This window comes from Aquarana catesbeiana, linkage group LG06 (genome assembly GCF_042186555.1).
Source record: "Aquarana catesbeiana isolate 2022-GZ linkage group LG06, ASM4218655v1, whole genome shotgun sequence".
Taxonomy (NCBI): domain Eukaryota; kingdom Metazoa; phylum Chordata; class Amphibia; order Anura; family Ranidae; genus Aquarana; species Aquarana catesbeiana.
This window is the reverse complement of record NC_133329.1, coordinates 260328904-260348441: the sequence shown is the minus strand read 5'-3', so window position 1 is coordinate 260348441 and position 19538 is coordinate 260328904. Positions and strand designations below refer to the sequence as shown.

The following is a 19538-nucleotide window of genomic DNA, read 5'->3' as shown; positions in this document are numbered from 1 at the left end:
AAAGGGAGAGGAAGAGGTTATAGGAGGAGAGTGAATCCTGCAGAACAAAGTGATGGTCAAGATGCATTACCAAGATTAGAGGCACAGTGCATATGCTTTTTCGATCTCAGAGAAGCACGTACAGGAGGTGGTTAAATTGCTGATAAAGCCTTTGTAGCTGACCCCATCTTTATCCAGGCAAAGTCATGTGCAACAGTGGCAATAACCTGGTAGTCGCATTTGTCTAGGGAAAATTCACATGTACCTTGCCTGCGAGTTATGCGTAAAGCTTTTTAGAATGAAATGCACTAGCCTTCTGCTGTTTACTGGACCATTTGATTTTAATAACTAAATTTTGTAGATTATGTATAGGATTACAGCATTGAGGTTTTCAAATAACAAGTGGATAGGACTGACAAGAGAAGGCCAGTTGGGAGACAGACTCTCGCTGCATGATAGCAGCGAGGTGGTTAAGCCAAGCTCATTTGTTTGGTGAAATTTCTTTCCCCTTTCTAGAAGTCCTGAGTGTAAAACTTATGCTGAGTATATACTCTATGTGATCATCATTAGTTCTTATACTTGTAGCGGTGTGTTGCCACTAGTTACTAACATCCACGCAAATTCACCCTGCTGCCAGACATCCATACCTCACACTTGTAGACAATGAAAAGTCTTTTGCTTTGTTTTTTTTTTCTTTGTTTATTGGGGGATATACAGTAACTTAGTTGGGGGAAAGGATATATATTGTATGCCCATAGATCAAATTACTTTGCCATCATATTTATAAATTAGAACTTCGTATGAGCCTTGAAGAAATGATGCACATGTATAACATCTACAGTCTCTTCCCTGCATCACCATGCAGATTATTGCTCCTCCTCTGCCTAACTCCTGCAGACTATTGCTCCAAGGAATCCTTCCCTCTTGCACAATCTTACCCTGTAGCACATTATATTTCTTGTCACATCCTCTTCTATATGCAAAAGAACCCACTCTGAATAGTCTCTAATGCTGACTCTAATTGGTTGCTGCCTGGAGGCCTAGTAGTTTAGTAGCATGCGCTGAATGGTGGACTACTGTTCCCAGCTAGTCTAGTTTGCAAATCCTGCGTCCTCGGGCCGCATCGATTTGACACTATTCCCCACAGTCTCTCCTCTGTTCCAGGACTCCTCATCAATGACGGTGTAAAGATGAGGACTTCATCCATGGCCGTGTAAGGATGAAGTTCCCTCCCAGACTTCCTGGCCTGTCTCCACATCCAGCTCTCCACTGTGGTACACTCACCGACCTTTCTCTGCCCAGAATCCATGATGGAGAACTTAACCGGACCATGTGTTCCGACAGCTTCTCCTGGCATTCTGCTCCAGGAACTCCTCATCAATGAACATGTAAAGATGAGGACTTCACCCATGACCGTGTAAGGGTGAAGCTCCCTCACAGCTCTCCCGGGCCTCCTCCTGCGATTGGCGCACCCCCCCCAGATGGGGTTAATTTTGGCAGCAAATTTCGATTTAGTTTTAGTCTTAGGACTAAAATAGCATTTTAGTTTTAGTCCCATTTTAGTCTTCTGCAATTGTTTTAGTTGTATTTAGTCGACTAAATCTCCAGTACATTTTAGTTGACTAAAATGCCCAACGTTTTAGTCGACTAAAATCTCCAGTACATTTTAGTCGACTAAAACTCATTTTAGTCATCTAAAATTTAAGGGGTGTGATTAAATTGTAATGCATTAGTTAACATTTCTCTACAATTTCCAAACTCATTATATCCTGCTGGAGTGAAAAATATCATATATTATTTAAGGTATTGAGGTATGAACATGCACTACAGACCAGTATTAATTTTAAAGTCAAATTTTAATTTAGTTTTAGTCTTAGTCTTTTGACTAAAATTCCATTTTAGTTTTAGTCCCATTTTAGTCTTTTGACTAAAATGCCATTTTAGTTTTAGTTGTATTTTAGTCATCTCAATTGTTTTAGTTTTAGTCGTATTTTAGTTGACTAAAATAGCATGTAGTCGACTAAAATGTTTTAGTCGTTTTAGTCGACAAAATTAACACTGCTGTTACCTCAGCTTATATGGGAGGCCTGCCCCCTGCCAATTCCAGTTTGGGATTGGTCAGGGCTCCTCACACGAGCTGCCTGCCACTACAGTTCTAGACCCTGCCCCTCTTCCAGAACATTCTCTCTGGAAGCAGGGGAGGCGCCTCAGAGCTAAAGTACAGGTGGTCACACCCACTGCTACACTAACCACTTCCTGCCCCCAGATCAAAAACAAACAGGCCGAGGGGCAGGAGGCGGAGCCTAGCGGAGCAGACATGCATTGTTAGAGCTCCACACCGCTGAGGAGAGAAGAGAAGGACAAAGCGGAGCCTGCAGGCTCAAAAGGTATCCATTTGAACCTTTTTGCCCCAGGGAACAAACTGTGAAAGTTTGGGCAGGAAATATGGTACTGGGAGGAAACCGTGGCAGAAATAAAAATCACCTCACAAAGAGCTCACAGGCACTCACTGCAGCTGAAGCAGTTCCAGTCACCTCACAATATACAGCATCAGGGCGCTCTCACAGACAGAAAATGTCACAGCAAGACTCTCCATTTGAGTCAGATACAGAACAAATCCTCTCACAAACTTCTCCACAAGCCTCCTCAGTATCCCCAGTAATATTATTACAATTTGAAAAGATGCTTCATAAGGCTTTAAAACAAACCTCAGACCAAATAACAAACAGCCTAACCAAAGAAATAAGAGAGCTGGGAAACCGCACCGCAGCCTTAGAAATAAAAATGGATGAAATTGAAATTACAACCCAAGAAAATATAACAGAATTGGAACAATTAAAAAAAGAGAATTTAATACTTCAAACTAAGCTTGAAGATTACAAAAATAGAGCCAGACGTTCAAACTTGCGCATAAGGGGAATACCTGAAACTGTGACAGACCTGCAATCTACTATTACTGCTCTATTACAAGAACTAAAGCCAGATATCCCTATTGAACGTTTAGAACTGGACAGAGTACACAGAGCCCTCACAGCCATAAAGAAAGATGGACCCCCACGTGATATAATCACAAAATTTCATTATTACAGAACGAAAGAACAAATACTAATTGCTGCAAGAGAAAAAAAGGAACTTAATTTTCAAGGACACAATTATCAAATTTTTGCTGACCTATCCCAACTTACTATTACTAAAAGACGATCCATGAAACCCCAACTAATGGAACTGCAACACCACAACATTATGTATCAATGGGGCTTCCCCTTTTCAGTCAGATTTAACTACCAAGGTACAATTTACAGAAGCAGATCAGCAGATGAACTACAACAAACCCTTTTAAAATTAAATCTGACAGAACCCACAAGCAGCAACACTCCCACACGCAGAAGAATGGCATCATCTTCACCTTCAGGCAGCACAAAATGGGAATCATCATTCTCACAAAAGAGGCCGTTATGCCACATCATCCATGGACCAAGAAGATTCAATGGACTGACATCCTAATTCCTGATATCTCTTCATTTATTATACTAAGAGATGGTTCTCTATAAAAAACCTGTATTTATAACTGAATGTAACTGCATTCTGATAGTCACACACTGTGTGGGATCATGTTACATTCCAGTTATATTTCTTATTACTTCTGATTCATATAGCCTTAAAATATATAAGTGAAATAAGGAAATTCTTGTTCAGTTATATACTATCAGGTAATAACAATAGATTTATTACTTTTTAGGACAAATATGTTCAATAATCCAGAAGTAATGGAAGCTTTTTCTTTCTTTTCTTAAAACAAATATATTATTACCTAACTAGTTCCTAGAATTATGTTTTTGTTTATTCTAATCTGAAGCAATACAACCTCAATTTTATGAGTTAACATATCTAAACAGTTACATATGAATAAAATATGTAATTGTTTACTCTAAAAGGGTTAAAATCCCAAAATAATTCAAACTATCTTCATCAATACCAAAGTTATTAACAGTACCTTTCTAACTGAATTATTTAGCCTAGGGCAAGACTAACCATATACAACCACCCTGGAATAAATAATTTCAACAAAAACTATATTCTGCACTCCAATTAACGAAACATCATTTTGATGTCTTTTGACATAGCACTTCTCTCCTGTAAGCGGAAGATCCGTGTACCCCCATTAGCCCTCCTCATTCTCCCAACCATATTATGTGGGAGTGTGATGAAGGCACTTATTCCCCTGAGAGAGATATTTATTCTCTTTCACGGATAAATTGTGATTACTTGCAAAAAATAATTTATACAATGTATCATCTAATCTCATATGTTTTTTGTTTACTCTTTACTCCAGAATTCACTGGTTTCTTTTCTATCTATTCATCTCTTCAGTCCACACAGGTTGATCTGCGCAGTCAGCTCTGCATAACAAAAAGTAAGTCAAAACTATTTGATCTGTTGCCATGGCACCACTGAATATACTTTCCCTGAATGTTCAGGTAATAAATGTCCCTCAAAAAAGGACCAAAGCCTTCCATACTTTCCATAACAAGAAGGCTCACATAGTATGCCTCCAAGAAACACACTTCACCAAAGATTCTACTCCAAAATATATTTCTCCTTTTTATCAACAAATTTACACGGCTTCTGCCTGTACCAAGCAAAGGGGAACTCTAATTGCATTTCACCGATCCACACCATTCACCTTATCATCAGAAATTAAAGACCCAGAAGGTAGATACCTGATACTCATGGGTTATATAATGGATACAGCAATCACGGTGATTTCCTACTACGCTCCTAACAAACAACCTACACCATTCCTCTCACATATATTACAAGTGATTAATACACACAAAATAGGAACAGTGATAATGTGTGGGGATTCGAACCAGGTCCTCCTCCCATTTCTAGATAAATCACCTTTTACACCATCCAAAATAACCTCTAGATTACCTTTTTCTCAACTTCTTTCCAAATACAATCTGGTAGATTCATGGAGAGAAAGTAACCCAATGAAAAAGAAATTCACTTATTTCTCGCACCCTCATCAAACCTTCACCAGAATAGATCATATTTTTCTAACAATAGGAATGATACCAGAAATTATTGCATCAGATATAATTCCGATTCCGTGGTCTGACCATAAGGCAGTATACACTACTATAGCCTCAGCCATATCAAAAGCGCATGACCCAACGTGGTACTTACCGGACATAATGCTCAAAAACCCACTACATCAGATGGCCATTATACAAGCTTTAAAGGAATACATATCAATTAATAATACAACAGACATCTCCCCAATAACACTGTGGGAAGCTCATAAGCCTGTCTTGCGTGGTACAATACAAAGACAAATGGCACTATTTAAACGGGAACGCAAAAATCTAGCAAAAAAACTAGAACTCAATTTTAATGCAGCCTACATATCATTTCAAGATAATCCATCCCAGAGTACAAAATCTCATCTGGAAAAATCTAGATTGGAATACGATCTATTTCTCACTGAGTCAGTTGATAAATCCCTCAAACGCTCCAAACACAATTTCTACATGAATACAAACAAACCAGGTACATATTTGGCTCGGGCATTAAATTCAACTAACAAATCTTTCAAACCAATACGTTTGAAATTATCAAAAAATGTTTACACTTGTAATCCAGTTAAAATAGTCCATAAATTTCACTCACATCTCGCAACTTTATACAAGACAAACAATGAATTTAATCCTACAGAGGCTGAATCCTTCTTCTCAAAAATAACCTTACCTGAGTTATCTCAGAATCAAAAAAGCAGTTTGGATGAGCCTATAACTATAGATGAAGTTGCTAACGCCATAAAAGACCTAAAACTTAACAAAAGACCAGGCCCAGACGGCTACTCGGCTTTATACTATAAAACATTCTCAGAAATACTCTCTCCCATTCTCACTGAAACTTTTAACAAACTTCTAGATGGACATTCTTTTCGGCAAGAAACACTAATGGCAATTGTTTGTATGATCCCAAAACCCCTTTCTGACGATACTTCCTGTGTGAATTATCGGCCTATCTCTCTGTTAAACCTCGATATTAAATTATTAGCAAAAATAATAGCAAAACGCCTCAATAGCATTATAGGAAAATTAATACATAGAGATCAAGTAGGCTTCATGCCAAATAGACAGGCAGGCGATAATATACGCAGGGCAGTGTTATTGGCACATATTGCTAAAAAACTGAAAATCCCTTTATGTTTTCTATCTCTCGATATTAAGAGGGCATTTGACACAGTATCCTGGCAATATATGCAATATTCATTACAAAAATGGGGTTTTGGACCCCACTTTTTAACATGGATCAAAGCATTATATAATAAACCCAAAGCCTATATAAAATATGCTGGATACAAATCTGAAGCCTTTAATATCGAAAGAGGTACCCGACAGGGTTGCCCATTATCTCCCTTATTATTTGCCCTTATACTCGAACCCATGGCCCAATACATCAGAACAAACCAAACTATAACTGGCATTGAAGTAGGAGGTATTACACACAAATTATGTATATTTGCAGACGATGTATTACTTTTTCTATCATCACCACAGGTCTCTGGTCCTAACTTAATACCAGCTCTTGATGGATTTGCAGCCCTATCCGGCCTTATGATTAATCCTAAGAAATGCCTAGTGCTTAATATTTCACTCACAAACATGGAGTTGATCCTGGCTAGGGCTGCACTCCCATTCACATGGGCAGAAAAATCAATCCCATATCTTGGAATTCATTTAACAGCATCTCATTCTGACTTATTCTCAACCAATTATCCTCCTGTATTAAGACAGATCACAAATCTAATAAAACAATGGTCGCAACTTCCTTTATCCTGGATAGGGAAGATTAATGCAATCAAAATGACTATTCTACCCAAATTGCTTTATCTATTCAGAGTCCTCCCTATTCCAATTCCTTCCTATTTTTTGAGAATAGTACAAAAAAGAGCAACTTCGTTTATATGGGGCTCTTCTAAACCACGTATACCTATACACACACTACATCTTCCCAAAAATAAAGGAGGCCTGGGATACCCTAATTTTACTAACTACTACAGAGCAGCACATTTGGCCAGTCTGTCCAAATACCATGCAAAACAGGAAATCCCATTATGGGTATTTATAGAGGCTTCAGAAAATGACCCTCTATTAATATCAAATTTATTATGGCTTGATCCTAAAGACCTCTTTGAAATTCATAATCCCATAACTAAACACTTCTTATCTCTCTGGGATAAACTAAAAACCAAATATCAGTTACAATCGCCACACAATCCTCTCCTTTCTTTTATCAGAAATCCGGCCTTTTATCAGGCATGGATCTACCCAAATTCTTTTAAAGCTTGGACAACATCAGGCATTCAGACACTAAATGACTTCATAGCATCTAAATCATTCCTTTCATTCCCATCGCTTAGAGAAAAATATGATCTACCAAACTCTGAGATATTTAGATATCTCCAAATCAAAAATTTCTATACACCATTCCTAAAGGGGGATACACCATTATCCCAATTATCCATTTTTGAATCAATCTGTACAAAAGATCCATTTGCTAAAGGTACAATTTCATCACTTTATAATCAATTATATGGAGTAGCAAATCTTAATAGACCCTCTTACGTTCAGAGGTGGGAGGAGGACCTGGGACGAACTTTAGAAGACACGGACTGGTCTAACATATGGCTCACATCTAAGTCATCTTCACCCAACATCTTAGCACTGGAGACAAATTATAAAGTCCTAACTCGCTGGTACCTTGTACCCTCTAGAGTGGCAAAATATTCACCTAATACCTCAGCTCTTTGTTTTCGAGGATGTCCAGAAATAGGCACATATTTACACATATGGTGGACGTGCCCAGTAATCCAAACCTTCTGGAAGGAAGTCTTCGTGCTTGCATCTAAAATATTTAAAAAAATAATACAACCAGATCCATATTTAACTTTACTTAATCTAAAACCGGAATGGTTAACACTCTCTCAATTCAAACTTATGATCCAACTAATAACGGCTGCAAAACAAACAGTGGCCAAGGCATGGAAATCTCCTACATTGGTACTAGCAGAAACAATTCACAGAATGAATAATACAATGTCCCATGCTAAGATGGTAGCCATCGATCAAAATCAAATTCCAAAATTTGAAAAACTTTGGCATCCTTGGATAAAACAACAGTTCCTGTCAAACTTCAATGACTCTGTCCTGTTGCCATGGTAACAGATTAAATGACTTACAGAGACACCCATTCTAAGGCTTCAAAGAGAACTAAAAAGAATAATAAACTGACGAGCGGGACAACCTTGTGGACCATACCTCTACCTTTCAACCCTTTTTCTTCTTTCTCTTTCCTTTTCTCCACCTTACGATTAAAGCTCATTATCAGAATTTATTTGACCTATATACACTCTACTTGTAAACAATATGTATAGTAGGTATAAATCATTTAAATACCTACAAAAGTAACTAAGGAAATGATATATATCTTTAATTTAGGTTTACGTGAACCTAATGTTTAATATTTGAAATTTCATGATATTTACCTATATAAACCCTACTGTAAAACAATGAGCTTACTTTATAGATCCTTGTAAACTTACTTTATGTATCTTTATAACATTGTATACTCAATAAACTTCTTTTGACAAGGAAAAACAAACAGGCCTAGCTTGTAGCATAGGCCTGCTTAAATTTACCTGTACTGACAGAACCTACAACACTATAATTTTAGCACCTACCTATGGTAGAGGGTGCTACACACTTTTGGAGAATGCTATAAGAGTCATATACCTGCCACTGTCAAAAATATTTTAGGGAGTTAGCCAACAAATGATCTACATCTTAGCAAGAATTTGAAAGAAACCTTTACTTTTTACTTACCTCCCAATTAGAGCTTGTCTGGTGTTCTTTGCAAACACAGTTGTAGAACTGATGCCACCAAAATATATGGCAATTTCCTTTATAATGTCAGTATCATCTTTAAACTCTACTTTCATCCCAGAAGTGACAATAGCAAAAGAATTTTCTTCTCTTTGGGCTTGCCTGAATGCAGACACAAACTGTCTCTGTACAAAAAAAAAAAAGAATGACATCTTCAAACCGTATCTAATCCAAAAACATATATTGCACCTCTCCAGTCCTTAAATAAGGTGGATGCATTCGTTTTTTCACCATTAGGTTTTTATCTATTTTCACCTAGTAATCCTGTGAATAGCACACTTGTCAATCTTCACAACACTCCTACTTACTGCACTGTATCTATGAGACAGTCCTGGTTGTCACCCACACTTCGAGAAAAACATCCTTTCCAAGATTGTTTGTACTTTCAGTTCAGCTAACAGGAAGGGGCATGGTTACTGCAGTTCAGTAATATATTACATTTAGACAGGGGCATTGCTAGGGGGTGGCTTTTGGGGCTATAGCCCCGAATCTGAGGCCAATAGCCCCGAGTCTCTGCAGGGGTCCCCAAGGGGAGGGGAGGCTCTCTGGGGACCCTTATGTAAGTGGGGGGCTCTCTGGGGACCCTGATGTAAGGGAGAGGCTCTCTGGGGACCCTAATTTTAAGGCCTAGGCTGTCTGGGGACCCTAATCTAAGGGGGCCTCTCTGGGAAACCTGATGTAAGTGGGGGGGCCCTCTGGGTACCCTGATGGAAGGGGGAGGCTCTCTGAGGACTCTGATGTAAGGAGGAGGCTCTCTGGGGACCCTGATGTAAGGTCATGTAAGGGGGGGCTCTCTGGGGACCCTGATGTAAGTGGGGGACTCTCGGGGGATATATATACACCCACACGTATATTACTGTATATACATGTGTATGCCCGCCCAAGCGTATGACTTTCTTTACTACCCTGCTATGGGCTCTAGCCCCAGATCTTTTGTAGACCTAGCAACGCCCCTGCATTTAGATATTGGGTTTAGTCTATAAATATATTTTAATTAATGTTTATTGTTGGAGATCACCCCTTGTTATGTAGAAAATAAATTCGTAAATTTATATTTAATCTTGAACTGTAGATCTGATTTACACTTTTCAGTTTACAGTAAAAAGATCTGATTTACACTTTTCAGTTTACAGTAGAAAGATCCGATTTACACTTTTCAGTTTATAGTAGAAAGAGCAGTAGCTTGAAAGTAAGGTTTACCACCTACCCACATCACTTCGACAAGTTTTTCAGAACCTTTTTCACAATGTAATGTATGCAGGAAGCTCTACGGTAGTTTTAATACCTTTAAGTGAGCAGTAGATTTATAAAAACAGAAATGTGCAGCACTTGGTGATTAATCAATAACAGTCTTATAATGTGAATAAAGTCCCAATGAATAAGTCTGTGATTTGACTTCAAACAATCTTCTGTGTGTACCCAAAAGATTCCAACAATGCATGTGATATGTCTAATCTCTCACCAGAAAGTGGAAAAAATCCAGCATTGAATAAACATCTTCCAATGTGCTTGGGAAAGAATTTGTCACAACTGTGCACCCCCACCAATCTATGCACTCACCAGATGGCAAATAGTGTAAAGCCTTAGATCTCTGAAGTGGAGAGACATCCTGCTTTGGTGCACTGGCTGGCCGGTGCACTGGTCTCCAGTAAGGTCAGGCACTGTGCAAAAAAATCTCACCCATGGGAGCCCAAATGATGCTCTTATAGTGTAGTAGTTTATTTCAAGACTTTAAAATCAAGTATAAAAGCTATAGCATAAAAATAAAGCCAGAAACGTACATAACTAGCCACTGCTACTGCCACGAGGATGTGGCGGCAATGACGTCAACATGTAGGCTCCTCCCAATGCGATTCATACTCATGCACATTCTCAAGGGATCCGCCTATATGCGGTTTCCTTGAGAATGTGCACAAAATGCTTTGGGGGGGCCTACGTGCTGACATTGTGATGGATCAGATAAAATGCCCATTTTCTATTGCCCATTTTCTATTTCTAGCTTTTATACTAACAAAATATATAATTTTCTGTATATAAGAAGTGCTTTATTAATTCCTTGCTCAAAATGGCCGCTAGCAGCACCCCTCCTATCGAATGAAGAATGTATAACTAAGATGGCGCCTCCATCCAGGACTACACCCAAGATGATGACATCTAGGTTCTGGAGGAAGTTCATCTCATATGAACATGGTCAATCAGAAGCTACTAGTATCCAGATAACACTATGCTAACGATGTACTCCCTCACAGCACAAGTCGCTCACGTATATAAAACCCATGTAACCAGGAAGAATAAAGAAGTATCATGCATCTGAACAGTCTCAGTGTATGGTTCTTCACTGTGCATGCACCAGATTACATAGGTCTAATCAGGACGGGGACAGATACTCACCAGACGATTGGTCTGATCAATTTCAGCTGGCGCCCAAACGTGGGGCCCCGGGTTGTGAACCAACGGACAGCCAATCGCAGGGACGCCGAGGTGAATCAACGCGGACGGGCTGGAGACTGATCACCTCCAGAGTATGGTAAGACATACTTTTTAGTACCTTACCAGTACGTGACCCATCGCGGTTGTTGGTCTATCTCCGTGTCTGATGTGGCTGCCGGCGGTCACCAGAGACAGGGAATTGCTTGCCCGGGGTCTAATTTGTATTGAACCTGTACCTGAGTATCTGTTGCCCAGCTTGTGTCTGTATATATGTGTCGGTCGTCGAGGGGAGAGAGAGGGACCGGGAGAGTGGGTTGGTGCACAGAGGGACTAATTTTACATGATAACTCTCCCGCCAGTGGCAGCGCGGTTTGTGCGTCACAGGGTAGACGTGTCGGGTGCGAGTCACTGGTGGCAGCGCAGTGTGCGTGTCACGGGTGGTGGCAGAGCGGTGATTCTCTTTGTGCGTCACGGGTGGCGGCAGCGCGGTGATTCTGTGAAATCCGCTCCTGAGCATCTCTCTCCTCCTGTGGCACTGATTAGTATGTCATGTCATGTCATGTCCTAAATGTGTATGTGGATTAATGTTTGGTATTTATGAGGGTGGCTGGGGTCTGTTGAGAGTAAAAGAATTAGAATATAGTCAGGAACTGTTAGGACGCCACCCTTGGAAACCCAAAAGACCTAAGGTCTTAGTCTTCCGCCTTAACGTCCACTACCCGGTCAGAGAGGGTATAGGAAAGTCGGTACAGTAGATAGAAATAGAGGCTGAGTGGGAAGGGCACGGTATTGAGAGGTGCCCCTGTCACCAAGAACAGCCAGAAGAGTGTGAGGGGGCAGAGAAAGATTGTGCAAGAAACCTGGAATTTTTGCTGGGAGGGCCACGGAAGAGGAAAAATGGGACAGGAACTAGTTAAATCAGAGAAGGGGGTTTCAGCATGTGACCTGGTGGCAGAAAGAGAGGGGGTGGAGCATGTGAAGAAAATTGGCAAAAGTATGTGGGATGACTGCGAGTGGAGGCCGGAGGAATGGCGGAGAATAATGAAAGAAAAGAGAGGCGTTTTGCTGGATAACAATCAACTGAAAACTGCAGAAGCCTGGTATAATGTGGCAAAGGCCATCCACAGAGAACAATGGATAGAGCAGGAGGTGCAGCAGGGAAAACTGACGGTGTATGTGTATCATCAATGCATTGACAAGAATGAATCGTTATGTGTGCTGACTGACAACAAGGCACCGCCCTATGATGACTGTAACACCTGTCACTCCACTGAGCCCCGCCTGCCATCACACGCCCTATTGCTGCCCGTACTTCCACCCACAGCCCAACGCACCCCTTTCAGCGGCCATCTTAGTACACCCATTCAGGAACTCGGAAGACTCCCTATGACTCCTTCTGGCGGCCATCTTAGTGCACCCAGTCAGGAACTCGGAAGACTCCCTATGACTCCTTCCAGCAACCATCTTGGTACACCTGGTCAGAGCACCGGAAGGCCTACAGGCTCTGTAACCTCCATTCACCTGGTCATAAGGGCGGACAGTACCTTCTACATGCCTCCCCTACCGACCGGAACTACTGACATGCCCAACCTAGTAGGACCGTATGCCACCACTCCAACAGGTGGAATTCCGGCCTTTCCCCATACAACGGCAAGGCCAGATGTGAGTTTACACTCATATCAACATCCCCCGACGTCCATACCGGACACTTTCCCATCCTCTTTACAGGATGAGGAGTTGATTACTTGGAACCCCCCTCCACAAACCCCAATGCCACAGACATCGACAGTAGTTCCTAGGCCAGTGGCTGATGCACCTGTGATGTATTCACGTTCACTCCATCCCAAGCATCCACCTTGGTGACCACTCTGCCAGACCCAGAAAAACAACCCATGCCCTTTTACCGTAGGTTGGCCCAGATCCAAAAACCTACTCAGCAGCATGGAGAGATCTAGTCAGTTTATATTAAATAAAAGCTGGAGACGCTTACTGGCCCATCATGGAGAAAAATCTCCATGATGCAAGGATTGTCGATGACAATACCTTTACTTCTGATGTGGAATTCTGTGAGCAGCTGCGCGAGTGGGCAAGGGACAGAATGGCTGACCAAGCAACAAGTATCCAAGATGTTACTCAAGACAAAACGGAGTCAGTAGAAAAGTATTGTTACAAGTTTTTCAGATTTGGGATTCACCACCCACCCCTTTGTGGCAGGCCTCAAGGAGTCAATCTGAAAAGGCCTCACCTTGGTCTGACCGGAGTACCGTGTGCTGCCCCTAGACACCCTCCTTTTGGTAGCAAAGGGTCTGGAATCTTCTCAGACCATCAAGAAAACCACACCACTTATGGCTGCGGGGACTACCCCATACACACCGAGGCCACCACCACCTGTTTCAACTGTGAAAGTCCTGAACATTACAAAAGCGACTGTAAAGCGTCCAGATGCCCTAGGCAATTTCCCCCACCAAGGAACCCAAATGCACAAAATCAATATCCTCAGCAACAGTACCAACATCAGCGGCAACAAGATCAAAACCCTGGACGTCCCACCTCGGAACACCTGGATCTCCTATGCTAGGAATTAGGCAAGCCTGTATCACTCCCTGTCATGGCAACCTCTTCAAAGATCTCAGAAGGCCCATTAGCAAGGGTGACCCTACCCATTGAGGGACATCCAACCACTTTCCTAATCGACACAGGTGCAGCCAGAAGCGTGATTAGAGAAGAGGATTTACCTGACCACTCCTACCTTTCCGATATTGACATATCTTGTGTGGGTGTAGATGGAACTCCCAGAACTAAGCCGTTGACCCGCCCCCTACAAATTGGAAAGTACCCAGACCTTCTGGCTTGATTTGTTGTCTCTTCCACCTGTCCACTCAATCCCTTGGGAGCAGATGTACCGTCTAGACTTCAGGCTTCCATTGTCTTCTCTGAAGATGGATCTGTTACTGTCTCTTCTCCACTGGGCATTAAGGACACCTCTGCACTTTGTTCCATCCCTCTGCTACTGTCCATAGAAGAATCACCTACTACTGCAATTCCACCGGATGTGATGGACAGAATTCCAGATTGTCTATGGTCCACAGCAGCTGAGGATGTAGGACACTTAAAGGTGCTACCAGTCATGGTACAGTTGAAACCTGGAGCTCCCCTGCCCCAGAAACCACAATACCTGCTAAAGTTAGCCCAATCTGCAGCTATTTCAAAGCATGTCAAGGCCCTCGTGTCAAATGGAGCCCTGATACCCTGCACATCTCCACACAACACACCTCTGTTCCTTGCGAAGAAGAGAACCCCTAAGGGAGAACCAGACAAGTACAGAATGGTCCAGGACCTTCGAGCAGTTAATAAAGCTACAGTCTTAGACACATCAATTGTCCAAAACCTTCACACTCTACTTGCGGCAACAGCAACATACTTCACAGTGGTGGACCTTGCAGACGCATTCTTCAGTGTCCCCCTTCACCCCTCCTGCTGGTGCCTTTTTGCATTTACCCATGAAAAACAACAATATACCTGGACATAAATCAGAAAAGGGCTGGTGACTCGGATGCTCTTGAATAAAAGTCCTTTATTGGGTTACATGGGTACACGGGTACAGGCTACGTTGACGCGTTTCGGCTAAGAAGCTTTCATCAAAGCATACATGTTTGATTTAAAAACTGATATTTATAACAGAGTAAGCACTCCAAATAGGGCTGGTGCATCCTAATCAGAGCAATCAAAACAATTAAAAACACATGGAGAAAAGAAAGAGAAACACAGCAGGCATATGAGAAACATATCATAAACAAATAAAGCATATTCAAAATGGTGCGATAAATGTATCAAACAATGCGACTATGTCGAAAAATGGGATTATGTTGAAAAAAGATTTATATCCATCCTATCCTTCAAACCATATGGTTTTCTAGTATTGAGGGTATGTATCCACCATACTTCATGCTTGAGCAAAATATGATGAGTATCACCTCCTCTTGGGGGTTTTTTAACCTGTTCAGCACGAAAAAAGGAAAAAGTGTCAAGATTGCCATGATAGAATTCCCGGAAATGTTTTGACACATTTGAGATATTTTTAGCATTAGTATATGTAGTGTCATTCACATGTTCCGAGATTCTAACTCTCAATGGGCGTATAGTGCACCCAACGTATTGTAGACTGCAGGCACTACACTGAATAACATATACCACGGATTTAGAGTTGCAGTTTATATACTGTTTGATGGTATATGTTTTCTTGGTAGAAAAAGAAAAAACTGAGGTGCTTTTTTTATGTCTATAACACTGCCTACAGGTGTTGTGGCCACACATGTAGGAACCTACAGTGGAAAGCCAGGTCTGCAATTTGTTTGACTTCTGGGAGCAAAACAAGCTGGGGGACAACATACTTCCCAGACTGGGGGCCCTTCTACTGGAAAATTGACAACCGCCCTGGATAACAGAGTACAGATCCTTGTCAGCATACAAAATGGGGAGATGCGCTTTAAGAATCGCAACAATTTTGTTGTATTCTAAAGAGAAAGTAATGACAAAATTAACTTTATTTCTATTGTAATCCCTACACTGTTTGTGTTTATTTGTGCCACTATTCTGAATCATCTCCACCTGATCTCTATGAAATGCTATATTTTGACTTCTAGCTATTGATTGTGTACTATAGCCCCTTTCTTTGAGTCGCTTTTGAATCGCTGTGCATTCTTGCAAGAAATCCTTATCTGTAGAGCAGTTTCTCCTGGCCCTGATGAATTCACCAGTAGGCAAAGACTTGATGGTGTGCCTGGGGTGACAGCTATTGGCCAATAAAAGGGAATTTCCTTCACAGGGCTTTCTAAAAGTTCTGGAAGTCACTGTGTTGCTATCTGGGTGCCCCATCAAGGTCAAATCCAAATAGTCTATTTGAGTCGGGTGGTGCACATAGGTGAACTCCAGGTTTAGGGAGTTGGTATTAATATATTTCATAAAGTCACCTATGTCACCACTCGATCCATGCCATACTACAATCAGATCATCAATGAAACGACCATACCAGGCGATGTTGGTTTTGAATGGGTTACCATGGGCAAATAAAGTGGATTCTTCCCACCAGCCCATGTAAAGATTCGCCAAAGAGGGGGAAAATTTAGCCCCCATGGACGCACCTTGACTCTGTAGTATCGTTCATCAAACATGAAGAAAATGTGTGTCAGGAGGAACTCTACTGCTCTACAAATAATCTCACGTACATTAGGACTGTAACCACTGTAGCATGAAAGATGATGTTTGATGGCTAACAGTGCTAGAGAGTGAGGAATGCAAGAATACAGAGATCTAACATCTATGGTGATCCAAATGCATTCTTTGTACCAAAAAATTTCCTGCATGTGAGCTAAGAAATGTCCAGTGTCCTTTATGAACCCAGGTAGACAGACAACAAGCGGTTGAAGAAATTGATCAACCCATTCTCCTAATCTCTCCAATAGTGATCCAATGCTTCCTGTTTGTAACTAGCAGTATCTAGGATCACTACAGTACCCCCTTATCTGACTGGCGAATCACTATGTCAGATCTCATTTTCAAGGCATTTAAGGCTGTGGTTTCTTGCTTGGTCAAATTCATTTTATTTCTATTATTGTCTTGTTGACACAATTCCTGCAATTTAACCAATTCTGATTCCACAATATTCTGAAACGAAGCCACAATGTCATTCCTGTTTTGAACAGGGTAAAAATATTTATCCTCTATGTTGATGTTTGATTCCTTTATACCAAAAGATCCTCTCTCTGATTCTGCTTGCAGACTCTCCAATGCAGACCTTGCTTACTAAATAATCAAATCTGAAGGAGATGGTCTCATTTTGAACATTGTGACACACTGTGGATTCGCTATCAGAAGGTATATCCTTGAAATGTTTCCTAAGCATTCGATTTCTTACAAAACGATTGATATCCAGTATGGTGGAAAAAAGACAAAAATGTGTACTAGGGACAAAAGACAAGCCTTTAGACAAAACAGAAAGTTCATGCTTGGTAATTCAATGCCTGACAGGTTCAATACATTGTTAGAAAAGTCTGTACCTAGTTCTGTGTCTTCTTGGCTTTCCTTGGATATCTTCTGTAGCCTGTGTTGTTTGTATGATGACCCCCGCCTCGTCCTCTTTTTCCTCTTTGATCTGGTGGCTGTGTTGATTGTTGAGGATTTGTTGCAGGTTTCTGTAATGGCTCCTCTCTGGAAAAAACCGAGCTGACTGAACCTCTTGAGGAGACAGGAGACTGCTGTTCAGCTGTGTCAGAAAATTCTGACTGTGTATCCTCCGGTGAGCTCAAATGAACCCTTCTGTCGCCTCCTGATCCCAGTCTCTTTTTAAGAATAGAGTGAGGGAATCTTTTATTTTTAGTACGTATGTAAACAGTCCCATCCTCATAATCCTTTAAGTCCCGTAGGTATTTGGATCTCTTGGTCTCCATTATCTCAGTCTCTAAGCTAGAGATTTTGAGCTGAAGATCGGTATTAAGATCGTTATATATAGAGAGCGATCGATATTGCAAAACACTCTCCTTCAAAGAGACTATGTTCTGGTTGACATCTACAAGAAGTTTCTCTTCATATGATGAAATCAAATGCATTAAGTCAAATTAACATTTGAGGAGATAAAACTGTAGAGGGAGATTTCCTAATCCGCAGACTTATGGGCACCATACACTCTGCGATATATTGCTGAAGACCTGTGTAATCCCACCAAAACCGCATTTCTTTCTTCATTAGAGTTTGCAATTTTTCAAAAACGGACTTACATTGGGCTTCTGTTGTTAAGTCTTTATCATCAATATACCTGGACAGTTATGCCACAAGGGGCACAGAACTCTCCAAGCCAGTTTGCAAAAGCTATGGCTACCATCCTTGACACATGGCAAAAGGATCACCCAGAAGTGATTCTCCTCCAATATGTTGATGATCTTCTCCTCTGCACAGATGACTTACCTACTGCTGAAGTCACCTCAGAAAGCCTGTTGTGCTATATTGCCAACCAGGGTTGCAAAGCCTCAAAACCAAAATTGCAGTGGCACTCAACATCTGTCATTTTCCTTGGACACTGTCTGTCCCACAGAACAAGACACATAACAAGAGACAGAGTGAAAGCAGTCTCAAACATTCCACTGCCATGAAGCCAGAAGCCCCTTCATGCCTTCCTCGGGCTGATCTCCTATTGTAGAGCATGGATTCTGGAAGCCTCCTTACTGATGCAACCCCTTTATGATGTCCTGAAGTCTGACCCCTTCCAAATGTCCTCAGAGGCAATATCCAACTTCGAGGTCCTCAAGCAAGCCATTTCATCATCTCCGGCTTTGGGGCTCCCAGACTACGAAAAAACATTCAAGCTCTTTGTATCCGAACATCTGGGACATGCTGCAGGTGTACTCACCCAATCACACGGCAACTGCCTACGCCCCATAGGATATTATTCCTGTCGGCTGGATGCAGCAGCAAGAGGAGGTCCATCCTGTCTGCGAGCTGTCTTTGCTGCACAAGCCTTGCTTGACAAAACTTCGGACTTCGTCCTCGGACATTTCCTCATTCTGCTTGCTCCCCATGACATTGCTGCCATACTCAACCAGATCTAGTCGAAACATCTGTCCACTGCCAGACATTTGAGACTCCAATGCTCCCTCCTTCTACCCGACAACATTACTCTATTACGTTGTCAAACCCTTCCACCCTTCTTTCACTTCCTGAGGGGGGAATAGAGGAGGACTTGTCACTTCATGACTGCTTTGAATGAATGCGGCTGAAAACCACACATCTCCCCACCATGAGTGAAATACCCCTGCAGAATCCAGACCTAACACTTTTTGTTGATGGCTCCCAATTTGCTGATGAACGAGGAAAATACCACACAGGATACGCGGTCACCACTGAAAACACGGTTCTACAAGCTGAAACCTTACCACCAGTGACGTCTGCACAGGACACAGAGCTGCAAGCACTCACTACAGCATGTAAACTGGCAGAGGGAAAAAGAGCCAACATTCATACAGACTCAAGATACACTTTCGGCATTGCCCATGACTTTGGTGTTATCTGGAAGGCCATAGGATTCCTGACAGCTGCAGGAACACCTGTGAAACACAGTATCAAAGACCTAATGGACGCCTTACTTCTCCCAACCCAAGTGACTATTCTGAAAGTAAAAGCACA

The 19538-nt window shown here is 41.5% G+C and overlaps 1 protein-coding gene across 1 annotated transcript in view; it reads right to left on the bottom strand.

Annotated features, from left to right (window-relative positions):
* Positions 1-19538, bottom strand: part of LOC141146728 (aldehyde oxidase 1-like) — a 303420-nt gene that overhangs the window by 184134 nt on the left and 99748 nt on the right. Inside the window, exon 14 of the mRNA XM_073633238.1 lies at positions 8874-9058. Coding sequence (XP_073489339.1) covers positions 8874-9058 — 185 coding nt within the window. The remainder of the gene's footprint in view (positions 1-8873; positions 9059-19538) is intronic.